General features: G+C 38.2%; 2 protein-coding genes across 2 annotated transcripts in view; one reads left to right on the plus strand and one right to left on the minus strand.

The window, feature by feature from the left end:
* LOC134634170 (vascular cell adhesion protein 1-like) overlaps window positions 1-23,162 on the minus strand; it is a 383,264-nt gene that overhangs the window by 21,918 nt on the left and 338,184 nt on the right. The gene's annotated exons all lie outside the window — the stretch shown is intronic.
* Window positions 473-21,169, plus strand: LOC134634164 (myelin-associated glycoprotein-like). The gene is made up of 14 exons (XM_063483226.1): window positions 473-524; window positions 703-1,086; window positions 1,994-2,299; window positions 2,412-2,672; window positions 2,863-2,938; window positions 3,075-3,165; window positions 9,092-9,152; window positions 10,175-10,558; window positions 10,866-11,171; window positions 11,260-11,520; window positions 19,939-20,244; window positions 20,352-20,612; window positions 20,909-20,990; window positions 21,088-21,169. The coding sequence occupies exons 1-14, from the start codon at window positions 476-478 to the stop codon at window positions 21,167-21,169; spliced, it is 2,910 nt and encodes a 969-aa protein (XP_063339296.1). The 5' UTR covers window positions 473-475.

The raw sequence follows: 23,162 nt of genomic DNA on the forward strand, positions 1-23,162 counted from the left end.
ATAATTATAATTCCCGCTGCACCAGGTTTAACTTAAGGGCATTTAAGGAGTCTAAAATGTCTTGCAGGGTGGACAAGTCATTTTAGACTCCAACTTCCTTTTTTGCATGTTAAGCAGGAAGCATAACACTGAATGTTTCACACTTGTTGTCAGTGAGTATCTTTATACTTCCTCATTTCTGACATGACAAAAAGTAGTTCACTTGGGTTATTAGAACTCTGCTAAAAAAGATCTGAAATGAACTCGTTAGGTAAGAAAATATTTTATGCTTTTATTTCTTAGTTTTGTGATACTGAAACTTATTCTGTTGTTTTTCTTTTACCGTACTGACAGAGACATTATTGTGTTTACTAGTGCTTTACTTGTAGCCACGAAAACATGAGTTATTATAGTTTCATTTTTATTTATAGTTTTTGTGTAGTTATATTATTAATTTAACAAGTTTTTTGCCAACCCAGGGAACAAGATTCTGTCTATGAACATGGTGAAAGTTGGCATGATACTGATTGTCCTCTTTGTTCCAGGTGAGCTGTTTATTCAGTTATTCAAAGATATTATTGGGGTAATTTATACTCTACATTAATTTAGAATTGATGCCAAAAGATGGAGCCGCCTGCTCATTCCCTGATTGAAAAATATCAGGACACACAGTTAAACGGAGGGGAAAAATGTCTGCTGCTAAAAATAATGCTGTATTTACAGATGCTTTGGCTGACTGCCCTGATGAAGCAGACCTCTTCATAACTGCACCAAAGAAGATAGAAGCACTGAGTGGATCTTGTTTGAAAATCCCATGTAGCTTCAGACTCAAAGAAGAACAGAAGTTTAAGAGCACAAGAAAAATCGTTGGAGTGTGGATAAAAACGGATTCCAGAATTGCCATTTATCCAAACAATGTGATCTTCAACAGTAATGGAGCAGTTAACATCTATCCAATGAGTATTACTGGGAACCTGAGTCAGAGAGACTGCACAACTCTGTTTTCTAATTTAACCACCACATACACAGACACATACTTCTTCAGAGTAGAGAGTGAAACATTCAAGGCGACAGCTCATTGTGATCCTCTTCAAATAACAATCAGAGGTAAATATTGTTTTAATTAGTTTATAGTTCAATATTTTAATAATCGCTCTTCATGAACTGGCAAATATGTCTGTGGAGACCAAAATTAACAATACTATCATAATGAGTATCCAGACTGACAGCTGAATATATATATTTTTTTATTTCCATAATTCCATCGAAACGCTGTAAATAAAATTAGAATGAAATGATCTGCAAAACATTTACATCCTGTATTTAATTAATGCAACCAGAGGAAAACAAAGTTAATTTATAGTAATATTCTTGGTTTTTTTGTTTTGTTTTGTTTCAGAACAATACAGGCTTAAACTGCAGCACTGTTTTGCTACAGAGACATGCTGTTATTGCACTGTGTAGACACTGTGGTTTGACATTTTCACGCTGAAAAGACCATTTAGTGCAACCTATGTTTCTCAAAAGGAAATTAAGCATGTGAAGAGGTTAGAGTGTAGCACTGAATGGTAGTCTGTACTGGTAGGGCACCTATAAAGAGTGGAAATGTGGCCGGTTCAGATACCCTCACAGGTATGGAGATGTCTAGGAGAAAAGACAGCTCAATTTTTGACCTGATTGCTTATTACAATCCTGGAGCCTGAGAGGATGCCTAAGGAAAACATTTCTGTGGTAAAAATTTCCAAGAAGCACACAAGATAGGTGAAAAAGATAGAGCCAGCAAGAAAACCTTCAGTATTTAAAGTAAAAATTACCTTCAACTCATTGCATAGTGTTTTTCCTTTGCATTCTCTAGAGCATTTCTGTTTTTTTGGAAAAAGGTTTGTGGTTTTTCTTCTGCTGTTATAGTCATACCCACAGACTTCAGTGTTCACATGTATCACAAGAGCTAAATGACCTTTTTGTGACTTGATGATCTGTGTTGTTTATATAGACATATCATTTCAAACCACAGATTCTCCTTGGAGGCCTAATATTACAATCTCAGGTGATCTGAAGGAGAAGGAGTCTGTCACTATAACCTGCTCAGCTCTCACTCCCTGTCCACACTCCCCTCCTCAACTCACCTGGAATCTCACACAAGACTCTCACAACAAAATAGAGGAAAACACAGATGGAAACTTTACAACTAAAATCCAGCAGAACATCACTCTGTCAGACACACATGATGGAAAGAAGATCAGCTGCTCTGCCAGATATCCTGTGAACCAAGGAAAAGACACCAAGACAGCAGAGACAGAAGAGACTCTCAGTGTTTCATGTAAGAAAATCATAGTGTTTTTATGGATCCTGTGAGTAAACAATGAGTAATGGAATATTGAATGTATATAATGGATAATAGGAATCCGTGCTATTTCCCCCTTTTTTTCCAGTGTTCCCCAAAGAAACCACAGCATTTATCAACCCATCAGCTTCAGTGCCAGCAGGCAGTCAGGTGAACCTAGCTTGTTATAGTAAAGCTAAACCTCCAGTCAGCAGCTTCACCTGGTTCAAGAAGAGCAGAGATGGAGCTGTGAAAGTATCTGAAGGAGAGATTTACAGCTTCAATGTAACAGATGGAGGAGTTTATTACTGTGTGGCCACTAATGATCTGGGTAATCAGACATCAGCAGAGATTCGTGTGAATACTGAAGGTAATGTTAACCAGTATTTATTCAACTGAATGCAAAGAGGCGTTTTGCATTCCTGTTTATGAATTATTGTTGTCTTGTCTATGACACTCTTAAAGAATCTTTGTGATTGTTGATTGTTTGACTTTTTTTTTTACTTCACACAGTATTCGTCAGGAAGGCAAACTTTAAAATCTTTTGTTTGAACATTCAGGTGGTATTGGTCTCTTTGCTCTACTGCAGACAGCAGGAATCACAGTGCTTGTGATCACACTGGCCATCTTTGAGTGGTGAGACAAATTTGTCTGTGATATGCTCATTTTAAATGTGTGTGGGCTATATTTCATGGATCTTTATCGTTCATTACTGTCAAACCAAACAGAAACTAAAGCTTTTTTTATTGTTTGTTTGTTTGTTTTTTTTCAGCTGCTTCAGATCGAGACGCTCCAACAAATCAGAGATAGGAATTTGCCAAATGAACACTTACTTAACAACTGAACAACTAAAGTCTATGCAAGTCGCAAGAGGAGGGAAAACTCCAGTTTAAAATACAATATGAAACTATTTTTAACGCTTAGGAGTTGGTTAGCAAGAATTTAGGATGTTTGTAGATTTCTTTATAGTGTGGTGTTCAAATATTTTTAGGCAAATTGTTAAATAAAATAATGGCCATACTGGCTTAAAATGTATACCACCAGAGCTTAACAGGCTGCATGTCTCACTCAGATTATTCATATTAGGAAAGTATGCTTTTAGACCAGATCATACTAGAACTGCCTCAGCACATATAAGGGATCACTAGTTAATAAATATAGATGATAGGAAACTAGACAGGGTTGTGTTTGTAGATGCTACTGTGTTCGAGGTCACTGACAACAGTGTTTTAATAACAAAATGAAATGTCTATAATGATGTGTTTTGTGTGTGTGTGTGTGTGTGTGTTTATGGTTGTGTGGATTTGTCACATGTGTTGTGTTTTACTTTTTTGTAATACTTTTATGATCTTCTGCATGTAATCTGCCACGGCCCTACAGATGCAAATGATCTTAAGCTAACTCTGGTACAAAACATTGAATCAGAACACTTATGTTAACATTGTGCATTTTTCCTTTTCAAATAAAATCAATTAATAATAATAACTGAACCTAGATGTTGTTGTATCTCAGATGAACAACTGTCTTTCTGGGTGATGGTGAGCATTTCTAAATAGCAGCTTTTCTGACGGTACGGAAAAATCTTGTGGCGTTCCAAAAGTGAATTGTTTTTATTAATGATTTGCTGGCTGAGGTGGTTATATACACTGATGATCCAACTTTTTTTGAGCATGACTAAAAATAGTAGAATTTCAATGTTGTGTTGAATAGCATTAGAAATGTTACAATAAACAAACTAATTACACAATTAGAACTTGAATAAACTTTTATTCTGGGCCGATCATACTAATTCCAAGATGGCACCCCCCCCTCCCCCCCCCCCCCCCGCCAAAAAAAAAACAAAAAAACAAAAAAACATGCAAAAAAGGAAATAGCGGGACCATTGTTGCTCTATGCATACCAACTTAACACTTTGATGATAAATTAGATTCAGGTCTTCTCTTGTTCTTGCACAACTTGAAAGATCTGGCGTACTTCTTTTGTCATAAACCAGTGCATGCGTGGGTCCTTGGCTTCCTGGCTGATCAGTGAGGTTGAAAATGTAAGTAAGTTGCATGAGAGCTGCACTGTGAGTGTCACAACATGTTGATGATGTTACTATAGGAGATACTATCAAGTCCAAAGACCAGCCAAGGATCGGTTAATGCCCAGCTAGGAGCCCATCACAGATCTGCTGTCCATTTGAAGTTGCTATATCTGTACTATAATAGCAAAACGTTACATGTAATGCATGTGAGACAAGGTGGAAGCTGGTCTTCTTCTCAATTATATGACTATAAAGCCCCTTTTAGCTCAGTGATCTGCCATCAACAACAGGGAGCTACTATCAAAGTTGGATAACAACAGGCTACAATACAAGGGGAACAGCACTGACCAGTATGGACTTAATGAGTAAATCCTGGTATATGTCAAAGGTCATAACTCCGGTGAACACGTCTCCATTGCATTGAGTCCAGTGGTGGTTTGCTTTATGCCACTGTAGTCCATGCTTTGCATTGTGCTTGGTGATGTAACGATGAAGCTGCTCAAGCATGGAAACCCATTCCATGAAGGTCTCTACATGAGTTGTGTCAAACTCATTATACATCGCAGGTCACATATAGCCCTCTTTGATCTTAAGTGGGCCGGACCAGCTCCACGCCCCTGGTACGGGGGGCAAAAGGGAGGAGATCATGTTTAATCGGTTATAACACGGGGTCAGAAATAGTCCTGACATTTATGGTATCCACAGAAACCTCTGAATCTCAGCTAAAATCTCATATAAACAATATAAAACAGCAGTTACGTAAATGCACAAAAGTCCGCTAAACAAACCAAACCAAACCAGAAATTCTCCAGACTTCATGTAACTGGCTAAAGAAAGCCTAGTTAGCTATCACCGATTCCTAACACCAAGTTTCGCCACGCTCTGATCATAATTCACTGAAAGAGCTGCAAATGCGCTAAGAAAGAAATAGTCTTACCATCTCAATTTCCTCCGTTATTTTCGCCGGTTGCCGATAGCCTCATGATTATCACCACCTACCATGGCTAACTAGCTGCATCAGAGCCACTTCCGTCAACGACCTCCATTTTAGACCCAGCTACAGACACGTGACTGGATAGATGCCACATGCAGTAAATTTGGGCCCACGTGGGGTTTGGCCTTGCAACTTCTGATTGGTTGAAGTGACGTGAACCTGGCATCATTACTGTGATCCTATTGGCTCAAACGATTAAAAAGAGGTGTCAATCATGCAAATTGGCCAAAAGAAACCAAAGTTATAGCCCCTCAGAGTTTAAAGGACCAGAGGCCAGTTAAACGCTCTATGTGCAGGGCACAAAAGACCCATTGCCATGTAAATGTGTGGTTGTTGGAGTGATTTCCTTAAAAGTTGTCATTGTTGTGCTTACAATTTGTAAACCTTGTCTTGAACTGCACTATTAGATATTTTTCTGTTAATCCCTACATGTAGGACGTTGGGGGAAGCTATTATCTATAGTGTTTAACTGCAGGCACACTGCATGAAATATTCTTATTTAGTAAGGAATGTTTACTTCCTGCCATTTATGGGCTCACCTGTGTATGTATATGGTGGACCGTTAAATGGGTTAAGCCATATATTGGGTGAGGGGAGATGACCCTTTTGTGACTAGAGATGTTGTTAAAATGGTTGTAACCAGGAAGTCACGCACACAGACACACATACAGATGCATTCACTCACATGCTCGCACGTGCATGCACACACACACAGTGCCTTACATTTTCCGACACACCATATGGGTTTTACAATGGGGTGTTTGTGTGACTGTTGTCACTGAATAAAAATCTGTGGGGGGGGGGGAATGTTTTTTTGAAGTTGGCTGGGATCATGTGGGGAGCTTGTAGCTCCAAGATCCTGATAATAAACTTAAAAAATTTCTGCTCTTTAATACCTGAAAAATTCAACTGACATGGTGTCCATTGTGTGCCGAAATTGGACATTTTTGTACAATGTCTGGGTATTTATGTATTGACAGTGCTGTCATTTTTCACTGTTTCACTTCAGAAACATAAATCTTTGCACAGATGATGTTTATATGTCGGTTACTGAATTTCTGGACTAGAATGTAAACTGAAGAATATTTTTGAAAGGGTTATATGCTAAAAATTTAAAAAAAAATTAGGCGAGGATAAAATCTACTTACTTTTTCTGTGTTCCAGTCTCAGTAACTTTGACACACTAATATCTGCTGCAATATTTACACCTCTGATGAAATTTCACAAGTGTTAGCTTTATTTTGATACCAAGATTATAGACACAGGGATTGTAATTGCAGAGAAATAATCAATTAATTTTGGGCATTTCATTTTTCAGCAGGAAGCTCAGAAACCCCTTTGGGGCTTAAGAGGTTAAGACAAAGACCATTACATTCACTGAGATCTGATTTTGAAGAATAAACTAATTCTGTTTTAGATTCTGTTAAATAAGTCTACTAGATTAACTAATTACAGGTTTATAATCATTTTGAATTTTAAGCAGTAAGGTTAGAAATGATTTCTCATTTAGTGTATCTAGATAAACCTCACTGTATTAGATGGTGGGGTTTAATAGCTTATATTTCTCATGTCATATTCATTATTACTTTAGCATCCATGTTTAAAAATGTCTTAACATTTATTGAGCTCAGATATAAAATTATTTTTGTCCACAACTAAACTCATGTGTCAAAAGACAAATGTCTGGTATTGCTGCTCAACAACCAAATTGTACTGTTACTGTGCCCTTTCTCACACTCTGTGATTAATTTTAGTGCTGATGCAGTCGCTGCAGATGTGCTACAAGATAAATGTAAATGTAAGTGCTTGTGGCAGAGGGACTTCACTGTGACTGGATTTTGAGGAAGTTGGTCAACAAAGTCTTTTGTGTCGATTGATGAAAGTAAATATCAGCTAAAAATTTCCACCAAATGAATATATGTAATGTATTTAATAACATAAACATGCATTTTTAATGAAACAAGGAAAGTGAATTAAAAAAAATCACTTTACAAGAAACTGGTATCTTACTTATTCTTTCAGCATCATTTGTGTTTTCACAGCTTCTCTATACATATATAATTCCTGGTAATCAATAATTATTTCATGTTGATAAATATATTCTGTAAAGGTTTGCAAGCTTGAAAAAAACCCTCAAGTGAGTAAAAAGATGTTTGAGGGTGTGTAGGTAATTTGTGACTTTAAATATACTGTCTGCCTTCTTCTATCACAGTATATCAGCAGAACTGAAGAGTTTTTCTCAGAGGCATCGAGTGACGCCTCCAGCAGCTTTTGTGACTTTATTGCACTTTCTTAAACAGCTTGTTCTCTTTCTGTACTTCCTTCTTTCTAACATCGGCTGGACGACACGGTTCACTGTAATTCTGTTAAAACTGTAAAATAATAAGACAACACTTGGGCTTGTTTGGTAAGATAACATTTTATTGCTTTTATTCAGTAACTTTTTACCTTTCTTTTACTGCACCAACAGGTACGTGTAAAGTAATTTTATTTACTGATGTTCTAGTTTTACATAGATTGCTTTGTGTTACATTTTTTTATATTTCAACATAGTTTGAAGTGAAGCACTACAATGTGACCCGTGATAGGTACCTATTACGATAGGACAGAGCCGTATAGGCACACAGTCAGTTAAAATGGGTTTAATGTTAATACAAAATAAAAGCGGCACCTAAAAACAATTAAAAGCTTTACTTTATTAAATACGTTAAAAAACGATGAAATTGTATGATTGCCCATGAGACAGGATAAGCGCTACGGGGAACCTGTTGAAAACAAATCAACATATCTCACACGTTAAAAGAGCTGGCAACTCACACTGAACCCAAGCTGGGCAAAACACTATAAAAAGGTGAATCTTCAGTGCCATCTCCACTCAGGCTCACTGCGGTGCATGCAAAAAGTGGCAAGACAAAAAAAGGATTGGTTGTCACGCAGCGCCTTCACCGTCTGCAACGATATATAAATATATATATATATATATATATATATATATATATATATATATATATATATATATATACATAAAGGTGAAACACTAAAAGACAATATCTGCGGTGCCTAGTGATACAGAAAAGTAAAACAAATAAACCAAACAAAATCGACAGCCGCAGCCGTCACAATATGTCGAATTACACCAGGTTAAAACACTTAAAATACACTGCTGTATCGGGTCCTCGGCCCGCAGCCAGAAATCCACTCGGCAAAGCAGCAGCTCATTACTCTGTAAATGAAGGCAGTAGATGACTTACACTGGACAGTAAAACGCAGCAGGAGTATCCCTCCAACCTGGCTTCAACTGTATTGTTTAGTTACCTGTCCACAAGTTCGCGTCACACCCTAATAAATATTGGTCAGTGACGGTGGAGGCCACTACATATTTCTCTGCCAGAGTAAATAACTTTAAATCTCTGGCAAACAGCCAGAACTCAAGTGGTACATTTCCTATGACCTACTGTCCTAACAGACAGCTAGGGGGCCCGCATCAAAGTTTCATAAAAGAAGTTAAAAGTGCCAACTTGCCCGGCTTGGACCCAGCACTCCCAGCTTCAGGTTTGCTCCAGAGAATCCCTAATTGCCTGAGCTTATGAAAGGGACAAAAAACAGCTCCGCACTCCAGGGGCGGTTCCCAGACTCAGGTCTCACCTGTCACAACAAGAAAAGAAAACAAGAGATGTACAAATGGAAAATACTTTAAAAAAAATAAGTACAGTGTTACAGCTCCATATGTGAAATGATTTATTTTCTTTTTTAAAAATACAGGCAGTAGAGTAGTCTGTCTGTGAACATGGAGACAGTCAGCACGTTACTGATTGTCCTGTTTGTTTCAGGTGAGTATTACAGTATTTTAAAGTCATTATTAGAGTTATTTTGCATCGTGAACTTCATTTAATAACAAAGAGTTACTTTTTGTCCTGACTTTAAATTAAAATATTTTATGTAGAAACAACAGAGAAACAAAAATGTTTGTTGGCACTTTCAAACATTACAATAGACAGTATTTGAAACCCTGATTGTTATTATTATTATTTTCATCTTACATCCAAACTGTCACGGTCCTGGGTCAGTTCGACCCAGTATTCTGAGTTTATTATGTTTTGGTTTATCCTTGAATGATCATTTTGTTACCTTTGTGATTTGTTGATTATTATTATTAGAATTCTTTGCTTCTGTTTATTCATGTTAAGGATTTGTTCTTCGGTTGTGTCTCACGTTTAGTGTAGTTCAGGTTCCATGTGTTATATTCTGTCTGTCTTCCAGTGTCGAGTCTGCGTTTTTGTGTAGTGTTTTCTTGTTTCCTGCTTTATTTTGAAGGATTGTGTCTTATGTTAGTGTGTCCAGCTTCGCTCCCCCTGTCTTGTTAGCCCTGATCTCTCCCAGCTGTGTCTCCCTCCTGTCTTCCATTCCCTGATTACTTCCCTGTGTATATTAGCCCTGTGTTTGCCCTTGCTCAGTGTTGCGTTGTACCCTCACGTTATCTATGTGTTCTGTCTGCCAGCCAGTCTAGTTTATTCGCGTATTCTCAGTTTAGTTTAGTTTATGTTCCTTTGTTCCAGCAATAAAGCTGTGTATTTTGATTTCACGTCTGCCTCCGAGTCCTGCATTTTGGGTCCTATCTCCCTGCCTGCCCGCACACAGCCATGACACAAACAGCAGATGGTGGCTGAAATGTTCCTGTTATCTCTGGATTATCAGCTAAATGTTTAATTTTACAAGAAAATATCACATACAAAAATACTATCTCACTAACTAAATTGTAGAGAATACAAATTTGTTTGGGCTTAGAAAAAAAAAACATGTAGTTAACTAAAATTAATGTGTGAATTGATTAATAATTAAATTGTATTTACAGGTGCTTTGGCTGATTGTCCTGATAACACAGCACGCTTCATAAATGCACCAAAGAAGATAGAAGCACTGAGTGGATCTTGTTTGAAAATCAGATGTAGCTTCACACCCAAAGCAGGTCAGACATTTAACAGCACAAGAAAAACCTTTGGAGTGTGGATTAAAAATCAATCCCAATTTGGCAAAAATAAAGGCAATGTGATCTTCAACAGTAGTGGAGCAGTTAGCATCTATCCAATGAGTATTACTGGGAACCTGAGTCAGAGAGACTGCACCACTCTGTTTTCTAATTTAACCACCACATACACAGACACATACTTCTTCAGAGTAGAGAGAGAACCATTCAAGGCGACAGCTGCTTGTGATCCTCTTCAAATAACAGTCAGAGGTAAAAAAAATTTTTTTTTAATTTTCATTATTTTGTTTTACCTATTAATAAACTTACATTCAGGACATTGATCTATTGTTTGATTGTGATCAATACCTGTTGAGCAAATTTTGTGTTACAATCGTAATGATTGTCCCAGCAGGACACTCAGGAGATGGTTTCTTATTATAACTTCTGCTCTGCTGTTGTTTTAAGGACTTGATTACATTTATAAATTTAAGTATGAAATCAGAACAAGTTTGCAGATTTTAATCAATGGTACAAATTTCAGTGTGATTTTATAATGAATATGTATGTGAAACCACAGATTCTCCTTGGAGGCTGAATATTACAATCCCAGGTGATCTGAAGGAGAAGGAGTCTGTCACTATAACCTGCTCAGCTCTCACTCCCTGTCCACACTCCCCTCCTCAACTCACCTGGAATCTCCAACAAGACTCTCACAACAAAACAGAGGAAAACACAGATGGAAGCTTTACAACTAAAATCCAGCAGAACATCACTCTGTCAGACACACATGATGGAAAGAAGATCAACTGCTCTGCCAGATATCCTGTGAACCAAGGAAAAGACACCAAGACAGCAGAGACAGAAGAGACTCTCAGTGTTTCATGTAAGACAATCAAAATTTGTTGCTGAACTGAATCCTATAGGACAACATGATTTATGGGATATCTCTTTTTTTTATTTTTTTTCTCCAGATGCTCCTAAAGACACCTCAGCATCCATCAGTCCATCAGGTTTGGTGTCAGCAGGCAGTCAGGTGAAGCTGACCTGCTCCAGCAGAGCCAAACCTCCAGTCAGCAGCTTCACCTGGTTCAAGAAGAGCAGAGATGGAGCTGTGAAAGTATCTGAAGGAGAGATTTACAGCTTCAATGTAACAGATGGAGGAGTTTATTACTGCGTGGCCACTAATGATCTGGGTAATCAGACATCAGCAGAGATTCATGTGACTGTTGGAGGTAAAGTTACTCACCAGTTATTTTAAAAATTGCATTTTCCTTCTTTTTTTAGTATTTTTTGTAATATACTTTATGAGAGAGGGGAGAACGAAGTTTGCTTTATAAGACACTGAATTTTATTTTATAAAGATAAAGATTGTACTTCATCCTTCACAGTGCAGTCATTCAGTTTTTAAACCTTAAAGATATTTTTGTAATGCAAGAATCTTCTTGCATTACAGATTACTGGTTGGTGTCTACACTATAGTGAAGACTGTGGGAATCATAATGCTTGTGAGCACACTGATCATCTTTGAGTGGTGACAGTCAGAGTTTGATCTATGGGATATTATTTTTTCTCCAGATGCTCCCAAAAACACCTCAGCATCCATCAGTCCATCAGGTTTGGTGTCAGTAGGCAGCTGGGTGAACCTGACCTGCTCCAGCAGAGCCAAACCTCCAGTCAGCAACTTCACCTGGTTCAAGAAGAGCAGAGATGGAGCTGTGAAAGTATCTGAAGGAGAGATTTACAGCTTCAATGTAACAGATGGAGGAGTTTATTACTGTGTGGCCACTAATGATCTGGGTAATCAGACATCAGCAGAGATTCATGTGACTGTTGGAGGTAAAGATAAAGGCTGAAGCCACTAATGCCGTGCTTTTCTCCCATTTGTCTTTTAGGTTTTCCTTGTTGATCTAATAATTACATTGGTACACTGAAACTTGAAGATAATGTAACCAAAAAAACTTTAGCAAGGGTACCTTTAACTCCACATTATTATATATTGTTCGACTCACACAGAGTTTATATTTTTCATGTACCAGGAGAGCAGAACGATCACTCCACACTGGTCCTACTTCTTGGAGGAATCTCTGGGATCATCTTAGTCATTTGTTTGATAATCTTTCTTTGGCAAGTATCACAGATCACATTAGAAGACATGATATTTAACGGTGATATTTTAGCTGCACTTTAAAATGTGTTTTTTTTCCATCAAGTTGAAATTTACTCACACATATATTCATCATAAACAGATATAATTTTATTGCCTCTCATGTCGTCCAGGTGGTTAAAGTCAATGCATCAAACTCAACAACAGACTGGGGTAAGACAATACTGAACTTCTCTGTAGTTTAGCTGTTTACATGATTGTAAACAGCCGCAGTCACATACTTTCAAATGTCTAATAGCATGATTAAGAATGGACTCTATAGGTCTACACACAGATATTACTTTGCTTATTTCATAGATTCAAACACATGAAGAGCAGGTTGTTGAAGGGCCAGCAATTAACACAGAAAAAGAGGAAGAAAACATCCATTATGGAGAGATCAGCTTCTCTGTGCTGAGGTATGAAGCATCCTCTGAGTCAGTGCAGGACAGAGAACAGCAGCAGGATACGGTGTACGCACAAGTGAAAGTCAACAAGACAGAAAAGAGCTTAACACAGAGAGCTCATGGCCAAGAGGAACTCTACGCTGAGGTGAAGAAAAAATGAGAACTATTTGTTTACAGCTTATGAAGAATAACATATAAATGTGGAACCTTTACATGAAAATGTGTCATTGTCACTGCCAAACAGTTCAGTGAATCAAAAAAAGCCCATTTTTTCTTTTCCCCCTCCTGTATAATAAGGCCGTTTTCAGATTTTGATTTCCTATCATCTTAAATATGTGTAAAAAGAAAATTTCAGTACTATGGAAAGGTACAGCGACTGGTACTTATATAGTATCATCTGATTATTTTGCGCTCTCAAAACAAATCCTGCAACAAGTCTGAGCCACCCAATCACATATTCATATTTCACAATGCCTAGGTGTGAAGTATTTGTCTTCACACCCATATGAATTTGAGGAGCATCCCATTCTTAATCCCATCCCATTCTGCTCAGCCATGGAAACCCATTCCATAAAGTTCTCTACAAACGGTTCTTGAGCTAATCTGAAGGCCAAGTGAAGCCTGGGGGCCCATAGTGATTGACTCACAGTCAGCAGCCTCTGCGCACCATGTGCCTCAACATCCACTGACAACTGGCCATGAAAGTGATTAGATCACCAGAATTCAATGATTTGGATTGGATTAGTAAATACTTTTGGCAATGTAGTGTATATTGTTTTTATATATGGACAGCATTCACATATATTAAGGATCTGATGGATGCATAGGGAACAACTTGGAGTTCAGCATCTCTTTCAAGGATTCTATAGCATGTGATCAATTCACTGACCTCCCAACTAGTAGATGACCCACTATGTTTAAAGTTTAACTCGTTTTAAATACTGTATAATCTCTTTATTGTCCAGTGTCAAATTCTACAAAAAAAAAACAAACAAACAAAAAACTGTTGTGCAGGAGCTCAGAAACACAGGCTTTTGGATTTTCTTTTTATTTCAAACAATATATTAAAAAACTGTTCTGATATCAAAAGTTATTTTAAGGTAGAATGTTTTCTTAAATTTGGTAAATGTTAAATATGCAATTGTAACTCTCTGGTGCCACCTTAAAACCTGTAGTCGGTAATAGGACATGATGTCGTCAATAAACAGGAAGTAAGTCTGTTAATTAAGGAGAAGGCATGTGCAGCATGGTGGCCTTAGCCAGATAAATCCAGCGGCAACCACATACATCCTATGCCTTTGGTAGCATTGTGGGTATGTACAGACTTGTTTTATGTCTTATGTGCATGTATAGACCATTTTCTTTCAAGTAAGTTCATTTTTCTGTAAGTTTAATAATAAAACCAATCTTATGCAGTTTACGCTAGCAATCGCTTATGGAGCTAGTTAAAGGGGAACGACAAACAAATTAGAGGCATTCATTACAGCAAGAGTTGTTAAAATCATAATTTGATGTTTGTATTTGAGTTAAAAAGGAAAGTAATTCATACAACATTGCAATATAATATAAGTCAACATTGCATGTTGACTTATATTAAAAAAACTGGGTTAATATATTTTCATTGTCATATATGTACATCGTGAATGAGTACAGTGATTATGCCTTGTACTGTTTGTTACAGTTTCACCTTTCCCTGTGTCAATAAACCTGTGAACCGGGAATCGTGTCGTCAGAGTCTTGATGTGGGGAAGGAATTTAGCTGACTGCCCAATCGTAGCAGAGGCAGTACAAATACATTAATGACAAAAACAATTACAAACAATTAACTTGAATTAAAAGGCTTGTGTGCGTGTTTGTGACTTTGTTAATGGTCAAAATCCACAGGGTGGATTAAAATAACAGTGGGAAAATTGCAAGAGAACTGGAAATACTGTACACAAAGGCATTACACTAAGGAATTTGTGAGAATGCAGGAGAGCCCAAAAAACTGCCAGATTAGCTCAATGAACAGCCAGAGACCAGAAGGTGGAGCTAGTGGTGGTGTGTTTGAAATTGAAGCTCTGGCTCATGTGTCAAAAAAAACCACCAGCATGCTCCTGAAGCATTCTATCAACACTTAGTTTGACTGGGCAGACTCACATCATCAGCGATATCTGAAGCTTCATTCAGTAGTTCGTTTATTCAGTACATGTGTATCAGGAAGTGACTCATTTGTGGGCTTTTTGGTTGGTTTTGGTGGTGATTTTGTGTGATAGATCGTAAACTAGTGTGTAACATGATGGACCCAGTGAGGAAGAGAGAACATTCTGCCTCTTCCTAAAGATTCAATTCATTTCCATTTTAATTGTACAACTCCAAAACACAACCACAGTCACCTCAAAGCACATGATTTTGAGCAAAATACCAGTGTCCTATTCTTCCCTCTGGCTTTTCTGCTTTTAATGTCTGTTATTTTATCTATTGCAGCCAACTGTTGCCCATAAATTAGTTCAGCCTCTTCATAGTTTGGTGTCCATGCTCTTATGTAATTTGTCACCCCCCAAAAAACACACAAAAAACCCCATGATTTGTCTTTTAGTTAATGATTTGGGAGTATTGCCTGTTTGCAGTCTGCATCTGGGGAAGTCACCAGTGAGCTTTTTATTAACTAAATTTAGAAACAGTTCAAACAAAATCAGCGATAATTAGAAAATACAAAACCATAACAACTGATAAACAAACATAGGACATGCAGTCTGATGCTTTGGAGTGCACCTCACATGGGAGTGGATAGTGACCTTGAGAAAGAAGTAAATGTTTTACTATCACACACTTATTCTGGTCTAAGCATAAAGGTGCAGCTAACACAGTTTCACGTGTTAAAGATCAAGGCTACGTTCACACGTACACGGGTATTTTTGAAAACGGAGATTTTCCGTTTTCGTTTTAAAAAATAATCCCGTCCACACGTAAACGCAGAAATGAAGGAAAACGCTGCTACGAACATGCCAAAGCAACAGGTGGTGATATATTCCTAACCGTGTAGAAATGTTGGCCAATCAGAAGTCTAGAAGCCTCGGTGGGAAATAGTAAACAAAGATGGGGTATAGAAGCAGAACCGAGTCCCATGTGTGGAGGGACAGTAACTGTGTGTGTATATGTAAGCATTTAAACACTGCAGAGAGTACAATTAACAGTAACAGTATTGTAGAAATTCATTTCACCGAAACAATAACGTGGTGCACAGTGTGACGTCAAAAAAGGCGCACACCTTTGACGCTGCGTTTTCTCCGTTTTCCTCGTCCACACGTAAATGCAAAAACGGAGTTTTCGAAAATATCCACCCTGGCAGGCGTTTTTAGAAATCTCAGTTTTCAGTGACCGAAAACGCCGTTTGCGTGTGGACGAAAGGTGCAAACGCATAGAAAAATCTGCATTTTCAAAAATACCCGGGTACGTGTGGACGTAGCCCAAATCTTCTCTTCGTGTCATTCTCAAAGCATGATAGTGACAGTGTGTTTGCTTCAATACAATGCAGTTTTGCTTGGCACAGCGGACCACGGTGTCACAAACTGCAGTGTTTGAAATCATGTTGGTGTTCAGGAGGTCCCGGAGATGAAGGGCAGCCTCCAGACAGAACCTCTCATCCCACTCTGAATAAGCATCACCTTAACCTAACAGCCAACCAGACCAGGTGGAAAGAAGGAAAGTGCTCTGCTCCACCAAACATCTGGTTAAAGAGGAATGTCTCATCTCAGTTTTGTTGTTCACTGTTGAAGAAGTGCAGATTGAACTCGGCCACTGGCTTACTCTAGGACAGCAGAGCAGTGAGATGTGCTGGACTGACTTATCTGTGTGCACCATTAATGAACTGAGTGATTAATGCTCTGATATGTATCATCTGTCCATCACCCAGTATGACAAATGCAAGCCAAATCAGGTATTAAAAGATAAGTTAATAAGCAGTCTCATTATGTCCAGTGTTAACTGTGTTTGCGATTTCAGCACTTTTCCTTAGTTGTTTGTTAGACTGATGGTGATAAGGTTTATTGACTGCACCTTGTCACTTGAGTGTATTTAGTGTAAATGTGACTACGAGCTACACCCTGACCTATCCTCAACTTCCATTAACTTCCATTCCATTATTTACGGTATGATGTCGGTATGATGGGAGAGGTGGGGTCCTTATTTTACTCTATGTGGACGGTTCTAGAGAAAGTCCTTAACCCACAGGCAGATAGAGTATGAGAAGCCAAAGCTAATTAATTATGTTACCACTCTGCTAGAGATGACTGTGTCAAAGGCTGAGCCAAAGTCAATTAAAAAGATCCTTACATTCCAGGTGGATCACAGTTGTGTGGAGGGCCTCTGGCTATGGCATCCTCCATTAATCTGTTGTCCTTGTATGCAGATTGGTGGGGGTTGAATATGGCTGAGGCTTTCAGACAGGGTGGGGCAGTGGCCTGTGCTAAGGACAGGTTGAATATTTTAGTAAAGACCCCTGTGAGTTCAGTACATTACCAGTGCTGAATTCCAGCTTCAAACCTTTGATCTTAGAATAGAAGAATAGAATAGAATAATCCTTTAATTGTCCCACAAGGGGAAATTTGGTTGTAACAGCAGCCAAAAAGACACATATACAAACAAACAGTACACAGGACACAGAACAGAAACATACACAATTTTTCTTACATATTTACATTAAGGACAATGGTTACTATATACAGAGAGTACTGTACAGTTATTAAATTAAATAAAAATAACTACAGATAAGAGGCAAACCAGGTTGTAGTGCGAATCGGTTGATTAACTTATTGCAATTACAGTGCTGTGACACATCTTGTGTGACACTCTCTTCACCTTCACAGCACGATTCACAGATTCTTTCTTCAAGATTACCTTTAACTCAACTTTTACTCAATTTTTCTTTCTGCCTATATCATGGTAGAATAGTTTGAATCCAACGCCAATGCTCCTGGCCGTGCTTCCCTTCCACCAGTGCAAACATTATATCTGCCTACCTTCTCTCTATCATATCAGGTACCTCTCTCAATTTATAAATGTAAACTTTACTGTATTAGATGGTGGGATTTAATACCTTATATTTCTCATATCATATTCATTATTATTTTAGCATCCATATTTGAATTCATTGCTTAATTAAAAATGTCTTAACATTTATTGAGCTCAGATATAAAAATCTTTCTGTCTACAACTAAACTCATGTGTAAAACATCAAATGTCTGGTGTTGCTGCTCAACACACAAATTGTAGTGTTACTGTGCCCTTTCTCACACTCTGTGATTAATTTTAGTGCTGATGCAGTCACTGCAGATGTGCTACAAGATAAATGTAAATGTAAGTGCTTGTGGCAGAGTGACTTCACTGTGACTGGATTTTGAGGAAGTTGGTCAACAGAGTCTTTTGTGTCGATTGATGAGAGTAAATATCAGCGAAAAATTCAGACTTGTAATTCCATAAAATCTGATGAAATCAAATCAAAATCAACAAATCATAAATCATTTTTATTTTTACTGTGTTGCTCCTTGTATGGGTAACCTTAAAAATATAATGCCAGATGACAGTTTAAAAGTCACTAATGTAACCTGCAGGGAGACAGAACCAGCAAAATTTCCACCAAATGAGTATATGAAATGTATTTAATGACATAAATGTGCATTTTAAGAAACAAGGAAAGTGAAGTTGAAAATAAAAATTTCAGTTTTTCGTTTCGTTTCATCTGCATCTAATTTATTTTTTCAGCCAACATAATTTGTGTTTTCATAGCTTCTTAATATGCGTATATAATTCCTCGTGATCCAGTATTATTTCATGTTAATAAATATATTCTGTAAAAGTTTGCAAGCTTGAAAAAAACACTCAAGTGAGTAAAAAGGTTTTTGAGGGTGTGTAGGTAATTAGTGTCTTTAAATATACTCTCTTCCTTCCTCTACCACAGGATATCAGCAGAACTGAAGAGTTTTTCTCAGAGGCATCGAGTGACGCCTTCAGCAGCTTTGTGACCAAACTGACTTTAATGCACTTTCTTAAACAGCTTGTTCTCTTTCTGTACTTCCTTCTTTCCAACATTGGCTGGGCAACACGGTTTAATCTAATTCTGCTAAAACTGTGAAGTGATAAGACTACACTTTGGCTTTTCTGGTAAGGAAACATTTTATTGCTTTTATTCAGTAAATTTTTATCTTTCTTTTACTCCACTGACAGGTACATGCAAAGTAATTTCATTTACTGATGTCCGAGTTTTACATAAACTGCTTTGTGTTTAAACTCAGTAACTAAAGTGTAGAGAATACTTTGATCAGAGATGAGAGTTTTTTCGGGAAAACAAAAATATAAGTTAATTTGTTTATTATTATTATGTGAATTAATTATTCATTAAACTGTATTAATGATAATCAGCGTTGGCTGATTGTCCTGATGAAACAGCACTCTCCATAACTGCACCAAAGAAGCTGGAAGCACTGAGTGGATCTTGTTTGCTAATCCCATGTAGCTTCAGACTCAAAGATGAACAGAAATTTAACAGCACAAAAAAAATCTTTGGAGTGTGGATTAAAAATCAACCTAAATTTGGCAGAAATCCAAACATTGTGATCTTCAACAGTAGTGGAGCAGTTAGCAACTATCCAATGAGTATTACTGGGAACCTGAGTCAGAGAGACTGCACCACTCTGTTTTCTAATTTAACCACGACATACACAGACACATACTTCTTCAGAGTAGAGAGTGAAACATTCAAGGCAACAGCTTCTTGTGATCCTCTTCATATAACAGTCAGAGGTAATAGTGTGTTTTTCTTCTATTTTCATTATTTTACTTTACCAATTAATAAACTAACATTTAGGGCTTACTATCTATTCTTTGATCTATTGTTTGATTATAATCAATGTCTGTTGAGCAAATTTTGTATGACGGCTGTAATGATTGTCTCAGCATGACACTCAGGAGACTGTTTCCTATTGTAATTTCTGCTCTGCCTTTATTTTAAGGACTTGATTACATTTATAAATCAAAGTATGAATTTAGACCAAGTTTGCACATTTGAATCAGATTTGAAAGTGCAGTGTGATTTTATAATGAATATGTATGTGAAACCACAGATTCTCCTTGGAGGCCCAATATTACAATCCCAGGTGATCTGAAGGAGAAGGAGTCTGTCACTATAACCTGCTCAGCTCTCACTCCCTGTCCACACTCCCCTCCTCAACTCACCTGGAATCTCACACAAGACTCTCACAACAAAATAGAGGAAAACACAGATGGAAGCTTTACAACTAAAATCCAGCAGACCATCACTCTGTCAGACACACATGATGGAAAGAAGATCAGCTGCTCTGCCAGATATCCTGTGAACCAAGGAAAAGACACCAAGACAGCAGAGACAGAAGAGACTCTCAGTGTTTCATGTCAGACAATCAGAGTTTGTTGTTGGATCCTGTCAGCTCATCATGATTCAGTGGGAAGTCAGCTGTTTATAATGAATAATGATAATCTCTGTCACATATTTCTCCAGATGCTCCTCAAAACACCTCAGCATCCATCAGTCCATCAGGTTTGGTATCAACAGGCAGCTGGGTGAAGCTGACCTGCTGCAGCAGAGCCAAACCTCCAGTCAGCAGCTTCACCTGGTTCAAGAAGAGCAGAGATGGAGCTGTGAAAGTATCTGAAGGAGAGATTTACAGCTTCAATGTAACAGATGGAGGAGTTTATTACTGTGTGGCCACGAATGGTCTGGGTAATCAGACACCAGCAGAGATTCATGTGACTGTCAGAGGTAAAGATAAAGGCTGATGCCACTGATGTCTTGCTTTTTTAAATTTTTTCTTTTTGTTTTTCAGGCAGAATTTTGTTTTATTGAATTTAAAGATTGTTCTTCATCTTTCAAAGTGTGATTTTTCAGCATGGAAATTTTGAAACCAAAAATGTGTTACTTCAAAACCTTTTCACACAGTTGTTTCAAAATTTTGGTTTTCTTGCCTTTGATTCATTTTAATGTCTCTCATTCTCTGTTAAACATTTATTCTGTCACTTCATATATTTTCATCACTCTAAAATCTTGTTGCATTACAGCTGAAAAACTGGTTGGTGTCTACACTATAGTGAAGACTGTGGGAATCATAATGCTCGTGAGCACACTGGGGATCTTTGAGTGGTGAGACAAATGTTTCTATGACACACTCATTTGAAGTTACACTGGTCTGTAGTTAAACTAAAACTTTTTCTTATTTGATTTTTTGTTTCTCTGTCAGCTGGTTCAGATCAAGACGCTCCAACAATCCAGAGACAGAAAGCTGTCAGATGAGCAGAGTCACATCACAACACATCAACTAAAGTGTCTGCAGGACAAACTCCACCTTAATATATCATTTAATTCACTGCAGTGTTTAAAAATATATATTTTTTAAACTTTACATGTTTGTATATTTCTTTTTATTTTGATGTTCAACAGTTGGACATGAGCATACATGATCATACTCTGAGTACAGAGATGGTATTACAAAAATATCATTCCTTAAACCAGTGCTGTCTTACCGAAAGTGAACTGTTCAGGCTTGCATTTGTAGGGTCGCATTTACCCAGTGGAACAAAATGTAGTGTGAGCGCAATCCTCAGATGGTGCTGATAGGTGTGGTTAGTTTTACAGCCACATTAAAACTGACAATGGAAGGTAGATACCTTCTCTCTGTAAATATACCTGGCTTACGCTTGCTCTGTTTTGTTTTTAAAGCATGCAGACTGCTGTCATGCTGTCTTTACTGCTGTTTGACGCCTTGGCAAATGTCAATAAAACATATTACCCCCCCCCCCACTGAACAAAAAAAAAAGATTTGCTGAGAATAATGGGAAGGATTACATATTGCAGAAACAAAACAACTTTCAGCATTACATAACAACTTCACAGGATCCTCAAAAAATGAGTCAGTATCATGCTGTATTAAAAAGATGGCGTAAATTCTCGACCATCTCACGCTTCTGTTTAATCAGTTTTCTGTTTGACGTTTATTTAGCTGTGTGAAAACCACCTGGGGGATTAATAAAGTTTTATTTTATCTAATCTAATCTAATAACTTTAATCTCAGCCAAACCGAATTACTCACGAACAAATAAAACACTGAAAAAAGCCAAACAATAAAATTTTTAGGTTGTCTAAGTGACTTAGGTATTACGTTTAACCTGAGTAGCGAAAGTCCGCGGTGATCTGAAAATGATGTGCCGGGTGTTGTGCCGTTCTCGGCGGCTTCAGTGACCCTCGAGCTCTCGGCTAGCTATCGAGCTGGTGGGTAACAGACGTCTCCGAAAACGTCTTGATAAACCGAGCAGTATTTGAAGTTTACACACCCACATTCTCGCCTGAAAATATGTTAAAAGTTTATTTTGTGACCCAGAAAGATTAAGAACAGTAATTTTAAAACTTAGTAGCGGCCGCCATTGCCGGAAACTGGAGTTTGGTTGGGCCGCGCTATGAATTCTGGGATATGGTGGGCTACGAAGGACACATCCGACTCATCCTTCAAATTTGGGGAAAAGGAGGACGCATTTGTCCAAATTCGAAGGCTGTCTACGAATTTGGACAGCCTTCGGCGCGTCGTTGTGACGTAATCGGCCTACAAAGGCGGCCTCAGGAGGATGCAGCCCATGAATTTGGACACGACCAGAATCCACGCAGTAGTGACTTGAGGTGGAGCGCTGTGTAACGCTCCCACCCACACACCCGCTGGACGTGACTGCAAACACGCCCCCCTACACTTTTTACGTGGCCTGGCTGCTCCAGTTTATTTGCTGATGGGTTTACCGACTGACGACTCGTTCAATTAAGGTAAATACAACCACGTCACTGTTATGAAAAAGACACACAGCTTATCATCTTATAGTTCTACAACATCTAAAATCACTCTCTTGTTAATTTGTTTGCTAAATTAGCCGCTAGCATACACAATGTGTTGGGGGCTTGTTGCTAGCTAGTTAGCGATGCAACACACCTGTTACGGTGTGTTCACACCGAACGCGATAGGCGCGGGCGAAAACGCCCCAAACGCCCTTAATTTGACGCGTGCACATTCGCACCTCAACGCGTGTCCAACAGAAATCCATCGCGCCTCAAAATTGCATCGTCTCACGCGCGTGAACCGGAAATGTGGGAGGAATGTGGGAGGAAGTTGTGCCAGACGGTATCTTTGCTAGATGGCAGCTGCTGAGCTAGCGCTTGCAGAGAGAGTCTCCCTTCTCTATTTACTGTGGAGAGCAGAGCAGCGGCGTTAAGGACGTCCTCGCCGTACCTGGGTCCGGTCCTCCAGAGGCGTGAGCAGTTTGATGAGTTTCACCA

This window comes from Pelmatolapia mariae, linkage group LG9, assembly GCF_036321145.2.
Source record: "Pelmatolapia mariae isolate MD_Pm_ZW linkage group LG9, Pm_UMD_F_2, whole genome shotgun sequence".
In the NCBI taxonomy this organism is placed as follows: domain Eukaryota; kingdom Metazoa; phylum Chordata; class Actinopteri; order Cichliformes; family Cichlidae; genus Pelmatolapia; species Pelmatolapia mariae.